General features: G+C 38.0%; 1 protein-coding gene across 1 annotated transcript in view; it reads left to right on the top strand.

Moving 5' to 3' along the window:
• Positions 1-15894, top strand: part of ABCA12 (ATP binding cassette subfamily A member 12) — a 200977-nt gene that overhangs the window by 11084 nt on the left and 173999 nt on the right. The window contains exon 2 of the mRNA XM_055573389.1: positions 2813-2906. Within this exon, the coding sequence (XP_055429364.1) occupies positions 2813-2906 (94 nt within the window). The remainder of the gene's footprint in view (positions 1-2812; positions 2907-15894) is intronic.

Here is a 15894-nt window from a genome sequence, read left to right as displayed (position 1 = left end):
TAGGTCCCATTTGTTTATTTTTGTTTTTATTTCCAATATTCTGGGAGGTGGGTCATAGAGGATCCTGCTGTGATGTATGTCGGAGAGTGTTTTGCCTATGTTTTCCTCTAGGAGTTTTATAGTTTCTGGTTTTACGTTTAAATCTTTAATCCATTTTGAGTTTATTTTTGTGTATGGTGTTAGAAAGTGTTCTAGTTTCTTTCTTTTACAAGTGGTTGACCAGATTTCCCAGCACCACTTGTTAAAGAGATTGCCTTTAATCTATTGTATATTCTTGCCTCCTTTGTCAAAGATAAGGTGTCCATATGTGCGTGGATTTATCTCTAGGCTTTCTATGAGTCACATGGAATAAAAATGGTACCTTGTATCTAGGATCGTCTAGATCTAGACTAATTTTTGAACGTATCAGAGACTAGGCTAGAATAGTAACACATCTTATATTTTCATAGCACATATTATTCCTATGCACTTCCTGTAGTACTTTCTTGTTTGCTCCTTGGAGTGGTATCATTTTTTTTTTAATGCTAGTTTAAGTATCAGGTGTCCAGATCCTTGTCCCCTGCTCTGCTTCCCAACTGGATATCTAACTTTGGATTAATTATGCTAACCTTCTGCAGCCAAAGAATAAAAAAGGGAGCTGGATCAGATCAAGGCTTCTTAACCACTTCTGTGCTATGGATGTCTTGGCCAACATGGTGAAGCCTATGGTCCTTCTAAGAATAATGTTTTTAAATCAAGAAAAAAAATAGCATTACAAATAAAACCAATTATATAGAAATTCAGTTTTTAAGTATCAAAATGCAAGTTCATGATATGATAATATATGGTTTATATAGCATTAAATAAATAAAGGTGAAGCCATGACAATTCTAATTGTAATTCTATGATGAATACAAACAGTACTTTGAAGTATCTGTAACAGCACTAATATGATTTGAAAATATCTGTGGTTTCTATAGGTGACAAGGTCACAGGTACTTATAATAATGTTATAGTTCCTAGTCTACATTTGTCATTAATGGAAATACTACATTAATTTCCATTATTGGAAATATTATTTCAGTCATAAGCTGGAGAAATTAAAAATATAATTTTTTTTTCTATCCAAGTTTACAAATGCCCAGAATTCTGTTCAATAGGCGAGCTCAAAGGAACTTTCCAACAAAAATATTCCAACACTAAACAGCTCTGCTAGTTCAGTGGGGTAATATGCATTTAGAATCACTCTATTCCAAGAGTGGTCCATGGACCGCAGCAACAGCAGCACTTACCTGGAGCTTGTTAGAAAGAAATACAGTACCTCTAGCCAGCCTTAGATCTACTGAATCTGAATCTATGTGTTTACAAGATCCTTAGGTGATTTTGCATGCATATTAATGCTTGAGAAACACTGCTGTAGCTGCGAGCCTGTCTGCAAGCTTTTATGTTGTGGTTAAACTTAGTACCTTAGGATTGATAGTCAACTTGCTCCATTTTTTAAAACTGCCCTTAAACCCAAAGCCTAAGAATGTGGTGACGTATCTGCCAGCAAGGAGGTCAGTGCTAATGGAGACACATGGAGATGTTCATGGAAAATTTAGGTTAAACATTACTTAAGGATTGGTGGTTGAATGGGTCTAGATTGTTTCGGAGAACTGAAGAGCCCCAGGCAGTAGATTGAGATTTGGCAGAAGCACATCATCTCTGAAAAATGGGGGAGGAATGAAAATGCGTCTGACTGCATAATCAGAAACATAGTTAAAGTTTGACTTACAGAAAAATGTTCTGTGTGGTTTGGTTCAAGCACTCAAACTGCTTACGTATCACAGTTAATGTTCTTGTGAAAAGAAAAGTGGAAGTCGCTCAGTCGTGTCTGACTCTTTGTGATCCCGTGGACTGTACAGTCCATGGAATTCTCCAGGCCAGAATACTGGAGTGGGTAGACTTTCCATTCTCCAGGGGATCTCCCAAACCTAGGGATCGAACCCAGGTCTCCCACATTGCGGGCAGATTCTTTACCAGCTGAGCCACAAGGGAAGCCCAAGAATACTGGAGTGGGTAACCTATCCCTTCTCCAGGGCATCTTCCTAACCTAAGGATCGAAATCAGGTCTCCTGCATTACAGGCAGATTCTTTACCAACTGAGCTATCTTGTGAATACATGTTTTTCACTGCTCTGGAACCAACTTTATAGGTATGTAAAATATTAAGTTGATGGTGTCTTATGAACTGAATCATGTTTACATGGGGAGGAAAGCCACTCCTTAAGTGTCTTACAGTGAAATTCTCTAACAGAAATTTCTCTAACATTCATTGGGGGCTTCCCTGGTGGCTCAGCAATCATTCATTCATTCGCTTGTTCAATAATGTTTATTGAGTTATTATCCAATGTTACAAACTAATCTTTATACCTGGGCTTAGCATGCTAATACTGGAAGTGGTAAGATATGTCTTGGTTGAAATTAGGTTGGGTTTCGTATGCCCTGTTTATCATGTTAAGCCTTATTCAACAAACAACTGGGAAGCTCCAGGATTTTCAAGTTAGGAATTTCCTGATCATACTTGACTTTTAAGATCATCATTCTTGGGGTAGTTAAGAAAGGTCATTGGAAAGCAGGCTTCAGAAGATCATTTTAAGGTTTTAAACCTGGAAAATTCCTTATTGCATTTATTTCAAGGTCTCTTAGATTTTTAAAAATCTCATTCCTTTCTTATTAATAACATTTATAGGCAAATATCTAGCTTGTATTGGAATTTTGTAGAATAATGTTCTTGTTGTCAGATGTTTTGGTTTAGCAATATAATTAACATTTTTTCTGTTGTTACTTTGCAGCTTTGGACACTTGTCTTGATTTTATGGCCAGTTATGATTTTCATAATTTTGGCTATTACCCGGACCAAATTTCCTCCAAAACCAAAGCCAACTTGTAAGTAAATGACATTTGTTTATTTCTCTAACTTTTGGATTCTGGTTAAAATTTATTTTGCTACCACTTCAGTGCTTTATTTTAAAATTCATTTTTTGAGTAAATTTTCCAATTGGAAATATCAATATTTGTATAAATACTTAATATGTCTTTTCTTCAGTCTTTTGAATTAAAAGAGTAAGAAGTTGAGCCTGTACTGTTTATCTAGAAAAATATAATATGTAGAAGCCAGAATATATTTTAATCTTTAAACATTTTAAATCACTTATCATTTGTCACAGATAACTCATAAATATCACCATGTTGTGTGCAACACAAACAGGCAGCCATCTCAAGCTAGATCATCCTTTACTTTTGTATCATGGGAGAAGCCATAGACTGGAATTTAACCAACTGAATGATGAAATCCAGAGCATTATAAAAATCTCATCTCTCTTCTGGGCTAATATTTGAACAGTGCATATGTATCAAAACATTTAGTTTAAAAGAAAATTGTTTTCCAATTAATATTAGTTAGTTACATTTAATAATTACCAAGTTATAAAACTGGCACAGGGCCCAACCCAGTTCATGATTTCTTTTGGATCTTGGATGAAATGTGGAAGAGATTCAGAAAAGTCTTCAGAATTGAGCAGGATGAGCTTTTAACCCCTCAGATTTGACCAAGGTTGTTCTTACTTCTGTTTGTTTGTTTTTTTTTAAATTTAATTTTATTTTTAAACTTTACATAATTGTATTAGTTTTGCCAAATATCAAAATGAATCCGCCACAGGTATACATGTGTTCCCCCTCCTGAACCCTCCTCCTTCCTCCCTCCCCATACCAGCCCTCTGGGTCGTCCCAGTGCACCAGCCCCAAGCATCCAGTATCGTGCATCGAACCTGGACTGGCAACTCGTTTCATACATGATATTTTACATGTTTCAATGCCATTCTCCCAAATCTTCCCACCCTCTCCCTCTCCCACAGAGTCCATAAGACTGTTCTATACATCAGTGTCTCTTTTGCTGTCTCGTACACAGGGTTATTGTTACCATCTTTCTAAATTCCATATATATGCGTTAGTATACTGTATTGGTGTTTTTCTTTCTGGCTTACTTCACTCTGTATAATAGGCTCCAGTTTCATCCACCTCATTAGACTTTGGAGTCAGTTTCTTGGAGAGGAGTAAAGTCAAGTCAGATGTCTAATGTTTCACAAAGCAGCCATCTCCTAAAAAGCTTGTAAATAAGATTTATGAGAAATCAAATTGCATTTCAGATAAATTATGGTAACTCACCAAATAAAAGAATACTGTGCTGAAGTATTTGTAAAGAGAATAATGAGCTAGTGGCTTTTAAAAATAAGTACAGCGCTTCTCAATCACCTGGTCTTAAGAAGTAAGATGAGAGCCATGGTGGAATCTATTTGAATCATACACAATATGATAATTCAAAAGAAAATATTGATTCAGTTAGTGTGAAGCATTTAAACTCTTGGTGCTAGAATAAATAATTCCTTACATTTGAATTGCATTTAATCATTTCTAAAGGACTTTTGCACAAATTGTTATGTAGAGTTATTGATGAGATTTGATTAGGTTGCTTATAAAAACATTATAATTTTATTTTCTTCATATTGTGCATATATTAGTTCTTTATAACAGATTAATTCCATTGCATAGTGTTGGAAGGGCTTCCCTCGTGGCTCAGATGGTAAAGAATCTGCCTGCAATGTGGGAAATCTGGGTTTGATCCCTGGATTAGGAAGATCCCCTGGAAAAGGGCATGGCAGCCTGGAGAATCCTCACTGACAGAGGAGCCCGGCAGGCTACAGTCCATGGGATCACAAAGAGTCAGACACGACTTAACAACTAAGCACAGCACAGTAGGATTTAGTGGAAAAGGAAATGACAACTCACTTCAGTACTCTTGCCTAGAAAATCCCATGGACAGAGGAGCCTACAGACCATGGGGTCATAAGAGTCAGACATGACTTAGCGACTAAACCACACCACCAATAGGATTTAGAGATTCATGGGGGAAAATCATGGAGAGCTCTTATTATCCCATTAAATTATGAAGAAAAGCTTGAACAAAAAAACTATATGACAAGTGCTTCATAGACCAAATAAAAGGCCCTGCAAAACACACAGTCCAAAAGGAAATGAATAACCATTTTTAACTATGAATCTGTTATCATACTCTAACAATTGGTTTTGAGGTGATTGTTTGTGGGGAGGAGGGAACAAAATTGTAGAAAAATTGAAACATTAAAAGTATTTTTATTGGTCTCTCAGACCTTATAAGACTAAGTCTAGGAAATAGTCTATTGGTTTGTTATTAGAACTGAATGGGACCCTCTCAATTTACAGATGAGAACACTGGGACCCAAGGATATTTTAATTTGCCAAAATTCCATCATGTGCAATAAGAGAGAAAGGCATTAAAAACTACTTTTACTAAATCATTTTCCATGAGATTTGTGTGGTATTTTATCCTCTTATACATAGATTCAAATGTAAAGTATGTCCAAGATTTCAGCTCACCCTATAATCAATAGAGTATAAAATGTAATTTTATCATTGGAGGTACTTACTATTCTGTAGAGTAATGTAGAGAATCTAAAACTGGTATAGATGCAGTTACTCTTCCCCCTCCCTTGTGATAGAGAGGGAATAACTTCAAAATGACAGTTTGGATTTAGGTTTTTTAATTCTGTTTTTTAAAAATTGTTTTTTTTTCTTTGTTTCTTATATCTACTATACCAAAAGATTAAAATGAGCTAGTAATAATCATGGTAAATACTTCCTGATCTTCTACTATGTAATGGCTGTGTCATTAATTTCACAGTCAAGAAAACCAAGGCACAGAGTGATGAAGTAATTCATCCAAGATTGCAGTTAATAAGTGGTGGTGTCAGAATTTGAACCCAGACAGTCTGGTTCCAGAATATGGTTTTAAGCCTGTGGACTGACATTTCTTACATCTAGTAGTCAGTACTAATTTTTCATGTTTCAATTAGTTAGGTTTTACAAAAGAAGACTAAAAATTAGAAATTAGGGATATAAATTCCTTCTCCATCTCTATCATGAAATGTAAAAATATGGACAAGAGGAAGATTCTGAGGTATGTATAGTTTTTAATGTGAAATACTGCCTCTGTTTGACAAATTCTGCATGAATCATTGCAGTTCTAGTATCACAGAAATCAACTCCTGCTTAACAAATTAAAAATCCTCTTCGGGCTACAGTGACTTCTTCAGTACTAGTTGGGCAATAGAGAAATGAGGATGAAACTCCAGACTACACCCCAGTTGAAACCCAGCTATGGTGAAAATGGGAGTTGTCATCCCGTGGGCACCTTCTGCTCCCAGATTAGCCAGGCAGGTATGTAGGACTGATAAATCAGTCAGAGTAAATATCATCAACTCAAAGGACTCCCTCCATAGTCTTTCTGACTGAGGGCTCTGGAGAAGACCGGGTTTCTGGTGAATAAGGGAGCTGCTGCAGTCCCTGCTGTGGTGATCGCCAGACAGGGGAAAATGCATACTTTCAGCATCATCTCCCTTCACTTACTCCCTTTTGTGTTGCCACCGACAGCTTAGGTAACTTGCTCCTGCAAATAATAAGTTCCAAGTAAAGAAAACTTTCCATAGGCTGGCAGGAGTCCCAGATGCTTCTTGTTCACATGGAGAAGGAATGGGCTAAGGCGCCAAGTTTGAAATAGCTCTAACCTCTTGTAATCGCTACAGGTGGTGGCTTGTCAAGAGGCAAACATTAAAGCCAAAGTGCTATGCTTAGGGAGCAGAAGCAAACCAAACCAAACCAAACTCCCAAATCACATTTAGGCGAAGTCAAGCTATAATGTGCAGTGAGTTACTTCTGTCTCCCTTTAATACGTAATTCTCAAGAAAGGGCAGGCAAACAGTTCCTCATCACTGAGGAGCCGACTGCTTTTCAAGAGTAGTAAGACCCTGCCACAGTGAGATAAGAAGTCTCCAAAAAAAAAAATGTAGTCTTGCCAACAAGACGTCACATTTTTATAAAGCTAATGAGAAGCATTATTTTTCTAGTGGAAATATCACTAAAAGCATAATGGAAATTCTACAAATATGATCATGAGATGAATGAAATGCGTAGTGTCTCAAGACTGTCACTTTCGAATATCCCTGCCCCCTTAGAAGAGAAGAAGCCAACCCATCCCACATCTGGAAACAGGGACTGTTGGAAGGCAAGGGAAAGTGCCAACTGGAATGATATCCAAACTTGTGTTATCAGAGGGTGATATTGATTCCACCCATCCCGATGTGACTCAGTAGCTTTGGGTAAACGCGACGTCATCATTCCTACCATGTCTTTGGGCTTCCAAAGCATGCCTTTTGCCTTCATGAATGTGATAAAAATAGTAATTAGAGTAAATTTTTATTGACAATATCAGCAGGTACCTTGCTAAGTTCTTTGCATGGATTTCCTGAATTAATACTTACATCATCTCCTTGAATATGACTATTCCTATTTTAAAGATAACCAAGGCAGAGAAATGTTAAGTAATTTACTAATGTTCATATAGTTACTATGTGCCTGAGCCTTCATTTTAACCACAGTTCCCTCCCCTCTCCCATCCCACACAGTGGGTTTTTCCAGGTTACAAAGGCCAACAATCCTAAAGTTTGGACTCATTCGAGTTTACAACCTCTCCATTTTCTTCTTCATACCACCTGTTAGTACTATAAGAGATAGAACATGGTTGTAAAAGTGAACTCAATTTGTCAGCTGCTCTAGGGAAAAAATGTAAGAAGAAAGCCTGGAATTATTGATTAATTGGCAGTTTGTGGGATACATGGGTGTTGTTATACTTTTGGGATCTGAATTATTAAGAGGAAAGAGCTTATGAGGGCTCTCACTGATGAAGGCTGTGAAGGCCAAAGAAGTGAGGCTTTTATCCGGCCCTGTTCTTGCTGCTGACTTTTTGTGTGGTGTGTATTTATGGACATAAAGACAAGTGCATGAGGACAGAATTCCAGGATGTATCATGCTCCCCATAACACTCATGATTTAATAGTCATAGTTGAGGGGCCTACAGTAAACAATACGCTTTTCTATGTTGTTCGGCTGAAATTAATGTAGGCTTTGTTCTGGGAAGCTCAGAACTCGTCATCATTCATCTTCTGCTGAGGCTTGCCCCATCCAATTTCTCCATCCTCAGGCATGCCAGCCACACGAGGCTGTCTCTCAGGTTAGAACCATCTGAGTCATCTTGACTCCTCCCTTTACTTCACCTCCCCAAACCACTATCCTTCAGTTCAGAACCCATCTTGTGAAATGCATCCTGGAGTTATCCCTTCCCTTCCATCCTTCCTGCCACCCTTTGGTTCAAGATCTCATTGCTTCATGCCTGGATTTCTTCAAAAGGTTTTTTTTGTTTTGTTTTGTTTTGTTTTTTTTTTCAGGGGGTGCATCTCTGGAAGCACTGCCTTTAACACTTCCCACATTTTGTCATCAGATATATCCCTAAAATATTCTTCAGGTCAATCAAGTTTCAACTCTTCTTTGTCTCACTTTCAAGACCTTCATAATCAGGATTCATCCAGCTTTCTGTTTTTTCTGTTGGGCAGTATGTTGTGTGTGCCTAAAGAAACCATGTCTGAAATTCTTCCGCATGTCCCATGTTCATAGCTCCTCCTCATCACCTATTAAACGACAAGCTCCCATCTATGGCCTACTCTTTCACCTTCCTGACCCTTCAAACTACAGCTATTTCTCCTTTACTCTTTCTTGTGAATGTATTAGCTAGTAGTGGTTTTTGAATGACTTATGCTTAATCTTGACTCATTGGACAGATAGTACATGTATAGCAGAAATCATATCATAACTTCAAATTCTTCTCAGATACAACATAATTCCCAACATAGGGAACAAAATAGGAGTGCAATATATTGGTCAGAATTTGATAGTTTGAAAAATTGATATGGATGCTTGGATTACAAAACTCATCCAGAGATGGATAATAATAAAAAAAATTATCAGTGTAAATCAGGTGGGTTAAGGACAAGAAGTTAACTTGTTTAAGGTTTGATTTTTACTTCTCTCCAAATAAATATGACCTTGCTATCAAAAATGTCTATATGGTTATATTAGGAGAAGAAAATAGATATAAAGCTCTGTCACTCCTCCCCAGGTGGATTCACCTGGGAATTTCCCTCACAAATTAATAAGTCCTTGTGAATGCATACAAGAGATTTTTGTGTGGGAGAGATTTACAGTCTGCTTCTTGGTTAAGTTCCATAAAATGTTGGAACAGTTTTTGAATTTCAAAGCCAGAGTCCTGTCGTTTACTTCTTGCATCTGTAAATCAGTAGTTAACTTTTTTTGGAAACATTACTGACCCTTTAGATGGTAACACGGAGATAAATTCTGGAAATTCATAGACACTGAGTCTGGGATTAGTCTGTGACTGTGCTTCTTTTGGTATTCGGGCAGATCATGTGGAGCAGAAGGAAGGGGGACGTGAACACGGCCCCACCACTCTGTACACAGGGCCGGCCACAGCTCCTGCTGGCAGTGGCCTATCTCTCTGACTTGGAATTCTACCAGTCTCTCACACCGTGCCGATGCACACCCTAATGCTACGTAACATGACAAAAGGATTTCTCAACTAATCCCCTCTAAGGCTTGGTACCCAGAATTGCACCAGAGAACCGGAAATACCTTCAAGTACAATAACACTTAATTTAACAAGTAGAAAGATAAAGAGTAAAGAATAGCTGTTGATTGTACAGTGGAGGAGGTGAGGAGGAGGAGATTTTTTTTTTTCTGGTCATTTCACATCATCCCTACTTTTGATGATTCCCCTGACAAGCTTCCCAGAGTTACTGCCTCACTGAAAAGTGGCTCTGGGAGCCACGTGTCTTCTTTTTCATTCCTTTCCCCTCTTCTTCCCTTTTCTTCGAGACCAGAGGAATTCCTATTATGATCACATAGGGACCTCTAATATCCAAGCCTGTATGATAAATACAAATAAATAAATGATTTCTTATAAAATCAAAGATATTTTATTACAAGATTTCTTACAAGTATAGTAATGGTATTTGCCGAGGTGACTACTATCAGCTGATGTTTATTTCCATTATACCCTTGAAGCTCAGAGCCTGATTTAACGAAGTGATTTCAGCCAATTGTTTGCACTTGTCAGAGGGTATAAAGCCCACACACAGGCTCACAGGTGAGGGTCTGGCTTCATGGTTGGCTGACTGTGTGTGTTCCTGAGTGACTGCTTTATTAAACCTTCCTTTAAGCATCACCCAGGAAACCTGGCTTACCAAACCTTATTCATTTCTATACTACTCTCACTATTCAAAATTTTCTCATTCTCTTTGATTAGGTCATATCATGTCCTTTGCTTAGATAAATGAACCAGTGTATTTTTAGAGTGAAAGTATCTCTCATGGAAGAAATGTCACAGCATACAATATTGTCTTGTCTCAGGTCAGTTAGAATTTCACTGTGGGTTAGAATTAGAGTAACTGATAGTATTTTCACATTTAGAAAATAAAATCTTTATTTCAATTATATATTTACATATTTATGCTTATATATAAAATCATTACTATTGTGAGAGGCAGTGTAGGGGCCTAGAGCATAGACTAGAGATCCAAACTGCCTGGATTCAAACACAAGCTTTGGGTAAATCTCTTGGATACTTGAAGCCTCATTTTCCATATCTGTATATTGAAGTTAAGGACAGCACCTACTTCACAGAGTTGTTGTGAGAATCAAATGAATTAATACCTGTTAAATACTTAGAAAAGTTCCTGGGACATAATAAGAGCTACATTAGTGTTGGATATTATTTTTATATTATTTATGATATAAAATATTGTTTATATTTTTAATATATACAGAGAGTATAATATCAATAATTGAGTATCACTGAGACAATCTGGTCTCTCATTATTTGACTGATAAAGAAACCAGCTCAGAAAATTTAAGAGCTAATTAAAGTTTCACATTTATTCTTCTTATTGTCACATATTTAACATGTATCTCTTATGTCTGTGCTGATCCAAAACATCATGAGGACTCAGAGCAAAAATCTGCACCAGACTGTACATCAGGAACTATAATCAATAAATATAAATGCAATAAATTCCACAGTGGAGGTAGGACCAAGATCAGAAGCAGCAGAGAAGATGGAGTCCAGAAAATTTTACCTGTAATCAAGGCTGGGGCTACAAGGAGGCATATCCAAGGCAAAATTTGAAAGATTAACATAAACTCATTAATCAAGTTCAGTTATATTTTATATTCTAAAATATCAATTAATTTTAAAATTCTGCATACAGAATACCAAAATTTTAAATACAATCAAGATCAATATTACTGCTTTTTCTTTTGCTTTAGGCTCCAGTGTGGCTCATATAGCACAGCCTGGGGTATCAGGAAAGGCTTCACAAGAAGATCTGATGTCTTAGCGCGGCTCTTGAGTAATGAGTAGGAGTTTGTCAACTAGACAGTGTCTTTGCATTCCTAACAGAGAGTGGTCAACATGAGTGAGGGCACAGGACATGAAAGAGTTAGATGTGCCAGGAATTTGGAGTTTGCTTTGTCTGAAAAAAGAGAATGTTTATTGCGAGCATTGGGAGATGAGGCTTTTTGGTCAATATTAAAAATGTTGGACTTTATTTTGAAGCGGATGAACTTTTTAGTAGATTACTTTTGTTTAAATATTTTTTTTTCTGACCATAGAAATACGCACTTACTATTTAAAAGTTTAGTAATATAAGTTTTAATGTCTCAGAAAGAAGTCCCACATAAGCTTTCCTTCTAAAGATAACCATTGTTAACATTTCAGCGTACTTTTTCTCATGCTTTTTTTCTATGCATGTAACACAAAAATGTACACACAACTAAAATCTGAACACTGGGATCAGATAACATTTTAGAAAAAGCTCCTGCAGCAGAATGAAAGATGGTTTAGTAAAAACTGGTAAGTGGTTTGAGCACAGAGTTCTGGTTTTAAAACTTGCACTTCACTTTTCATTTTCATGATCTCTTGATTGCCCTGGAAATGGTAAAATTTTAAACACCCCCCCTTCAATCCTCACTTTCTTCACAGATTTTTAAATCCAGATTTCTTTAGACATTCCATGGGGTCGAAAAGAGTCGGACATGACTGAACAACTGAACCACCATCACCACTCTTTATAATATGGAGGTTTTCCATGCACAACTAGCTATGATCCTCTAATTTCATACTGTCCATATGAGACTAACACAATTTAGGGGAGTGGAATAATAGCTAAAGAGAAAATGATATAGGAATCACAATACTGGCAGTATTTTTTCTTCTTATCTTTTCTCTACCTTCATGATTTGCAAACAGATAACCTTAACCACTCTACCTTAATCAAAATCATCTAAATACACTTGATGAAAGATGTAGATTTCAGTGGGTTGACTCTAGGCTTTCTGAATTGTCACCTGGTGATGGTGATGGAAAAGGTGGTAGAGATGATGAGGTGCTGAGGTGCTGAGTGTGGTGACTGGGGGTGGTGTTGGGGACCTGACAGTTTAAAGAACTCCTTAGATGATTCTTACGCAACCCAATGTTTGAGAGCTATCTTTTCCTTTCTTTTTAATTATCTTTTCTTATTTTAAGACAGTTGCATTTTCTACTAGCTCCCTACTACTAAAGTGAATCAAAAAATGAATTTAATTCTTTGTGTAATCTTAAAGAAGAATCTGCTTTCACCTTCAGTTATCTTGCAGCCATTCCCAGCATTTTCTGCCTCATTTTAGCATTGAATCTCTTGCTGCAATCCTAAAGATGTCCACAGGTTTACCATTTTTCACGTCTCATGTTGAAGACAGCATTTTCAGGACAGTTGAGGAGAAGGCCTCATCTCAGAGAGTACTGTGACTAAGGAAGGAAGTTCTCATAATTTCCTGAAGTTTTCTGCACAGGTGTTTCTCCAAGATGATTTCACGGTTAAGTTGCATACCCTGGGGAATCCAGTTTCACTTAAACAAGTGCTTCACACTGTAACACTGCAACACTGTGCTGCTAGTTTCCTAGATATTAGGAGAATGAGAAAACTGTCCAAAAAATTGTTTCATTGTTTTGGAATTGCTGCCTTCTGTGGAGATGATACAAAAATGCTTCTGGAGATTCATATTCTACATGGCATGCCTACATCTGTAACAAACAGGTCATTGTTGTTCATTCGCCAGTCATGTCCGATTCTTTACAACTCTATGGACTGTAGCAAGCCAGGCTTCCCTGTCCCTCACCATCTCCCAAAGTTTACCCAAGTTCATGTTCATTGAGTCGGTGATGCCATCCAACCATCTCATCCTATGTTGTCCTCTTCTTCTGCCCTCCATCTTTCCCAGCATCAGGATCTTTTCTAATGAACCAGCTGTTCACATCAGGTGGCCAAAGTTTTGAAGTTTCAGCATCAGCCCTTCCAATGAGTATACAGGGTTGGTTTCCTGTAAGACTGACTGATTTGGCCAAAGTAGAGTGCTAAAGAGTAGAGGAGATCAAGTTGGGAGTCATTCAATCATGTAAGGTTTATGGTTTGTCTTTTTTCTTTTAACATTCAAATTTTCCTGGATCACACCCAACTCTTTTCTTTTTAAATAACTTTTTATTTTGTATTGAGTATAGCCAATTAATAATGCTATGATAGTTTCAGAGGAACAGTAAAGGGACTCAGCCATACATATGCATGCTCAGTCATTTATTCCCATTCAACTCTTTGAGACCCCATGGACTGTAGCCTACCAGGCTCCTCTGTCCATGGGATTATCCAGGCAGCAATACTGGAGTACCCATTTCCTACTCCAGGGGACCTTTCCGACCCAGGGATGGAAACTGTGTCTCCTGCATCTCTTGCATTGACAGGCAGATTGTTTATCACTGTGCCACCTGGGAAGCCCAGCCATACATATACACGTATCCATTCTTCTCCAAACTCCTCTCCCATCCAGCCTGCCACATAACATTGAGCAGAGTTCCATGCGCTATGCAGTAGTCCTTGTTGATTATCCAACAATCATGTATGGTTTTTAATACTAGACTTGGGAGTTTGGATCTTCTTCTATAGTAATAGAAGCCTTGTGAAAGTGAAAATCACTCAGTCATGTCTGACTCTTTATGATCCCATGAACTATACAGTCTGTGGAATGAATTCTACAGGCCAGAATCCTGGAGTGGGTAGCCTCTGCCTTCCCCAGGGGATCTTCCCAACCCAGGGATAGAACCCAGGTCTTCTGCATTGCAGGGGGATTCTTTACCAGCTGAGCCATAAGGGAACCTCAAGAATACTGGAGTGGGTAGCCTATCCCTCTCCAGCAGATCTTCCCAACCCAGGAATTGAACAGGGGTCTCTTGCATTGCAGGCGGATTCTTTACCAACTGAGCTATCAGGAAATTGTGAGGAGGTATTTAATTTTTCTTTTTCCAATACAGAAGGTTCACCTAAGGGAAGTTTGAAAGATTTCCTGCTATAATTGTTTATCTTCATCCAGGTGTTTCTATCACAGGCTGTATTAGTTATCTGTAACAAATTACCTCCCCAAACTTAGTGGCAACAGCAGTAAATATTTTTTTAATTTATTTATTGGCTGTGTTGAGTCTTTATTGCTGTGCGCAGGCTTTCTCTAGTTGCAGCAAGCAGGGGGTACTCCCTCGTTGTGGTGCCAGGGCTAAGGGCTTCTCATTGTAGTGCCTTCTCTTGTTGCAGAGCATGGGCTCTAGGGCATGGGGACTTCAGTAGTCAGACTCCAGATCGTGGCTCAGTAGTTTGATGCACAGGCTTAGTTGCCTCATAGCATGGGAAACCTTCCCAGACCAGGGATTCAAACTCATTTCTCGTACACTGCAAGGTGGATTCTTTACCACTGAACCACCAGGGAAATTCAACAGCTAACATTTATTATCTTCCAGTCCCTATGGGTCAGAAATTTGGTTACTACTTAACTGTGCAGTTTTAGCTTTAAGTCTGTCATGAGATTGCAGTTAAAATTTGGCTAGGGTTGTCTTCACATGACCTTGACTAGGGCTGGAATGTCTGTTTTCCATGTAGATTGCTTACCTGACTAACGGGTTGGTACCAACTGTTGATGAGGAGCCTTAGCTTCTGTCTGTAAGTTGTTTCAGTGTCCTCTTGACATGGCAGCCGCTCTGCCAGACCAAGCAATGCAAGAGACAGTCAAGTGAAAGCTGTCCTTTTTGTCACCTATCCTGGGAAGCCTCAGAGCATATTATCTACCATGTTCTATTCGTTAGAAACAAGTCACTAAGTCTGACACATATTCAGGGGCAAAGGAATTAGGTTCTGCCTTTTGAAGGAAAGAGTGTCAAATATTCTGTGAACACATTTAAAAACCATCACATGGAATAGCAAGAGCCAGTGGTACAATAATAACATGCACTAGACTTGCTTGAAATATCCAGCCCCATCATGGCAGAGTCCTCGTCTGCTTGAGGCTATACTGCATTCCTTGCACCTGGCACAGATGTTCACACATGGAAGCTTCATTAAATATTTTTTGAACTGTTGATGTTTTGTAGATGAAGATATTCATTTTCAGATGTTTCAGTGACAGATCTCACTAAGCAAGTGTTGAAGCCAAGATGTAATTGGATCTTACTACCCAGTTTCTCTTTCTGCTCACCTTGCTATCTGTCAAACAGAATCACTCATCTCTATTAGAAACACTCACTTTGCTCTTGGCAAAGCTAACAGAATCACTCTCTGGAATATTGCAGGGCATTTAGTAGTTACCCAACAAATATTTGTTGAACGAATGAACAAATTTGGTGCAATAATACATGAAGACTTGAGATATGAAGAAATCCATTCAGATTTATTTACAAGTCAAAGAAAGACTGGGGAGTACAGGCCAAAATGCTTGTTTCTTGTGCAGGTTATTATTTTATCATATTCGTTGAAAGGACATCTTGTATAAAGGATAGAAGTTATTATAGATATAAAAATTATAG

This window comes from Bubalus kerabau, chromosome 3 (genome assembly GCF_029407905.1).
Source record: "Bubalus kerabau isolate K-KA32 ecotype Philippines breed swamp buffalo chromosome 3, PCC_UOA_SB_1v2, whole genome shotgun sequence".
NCBI classification, from domain to species: Eukaryota; Metazoa; Chordata; class Mammalia; order Artiodactyla; family Bovidae; genus Bubalus; species Bubalus kerabau.
Note: the sequence above shows the minus strand (reverse complement) of the source record. Positions and strands in the feature narration are given on the sequence as shown.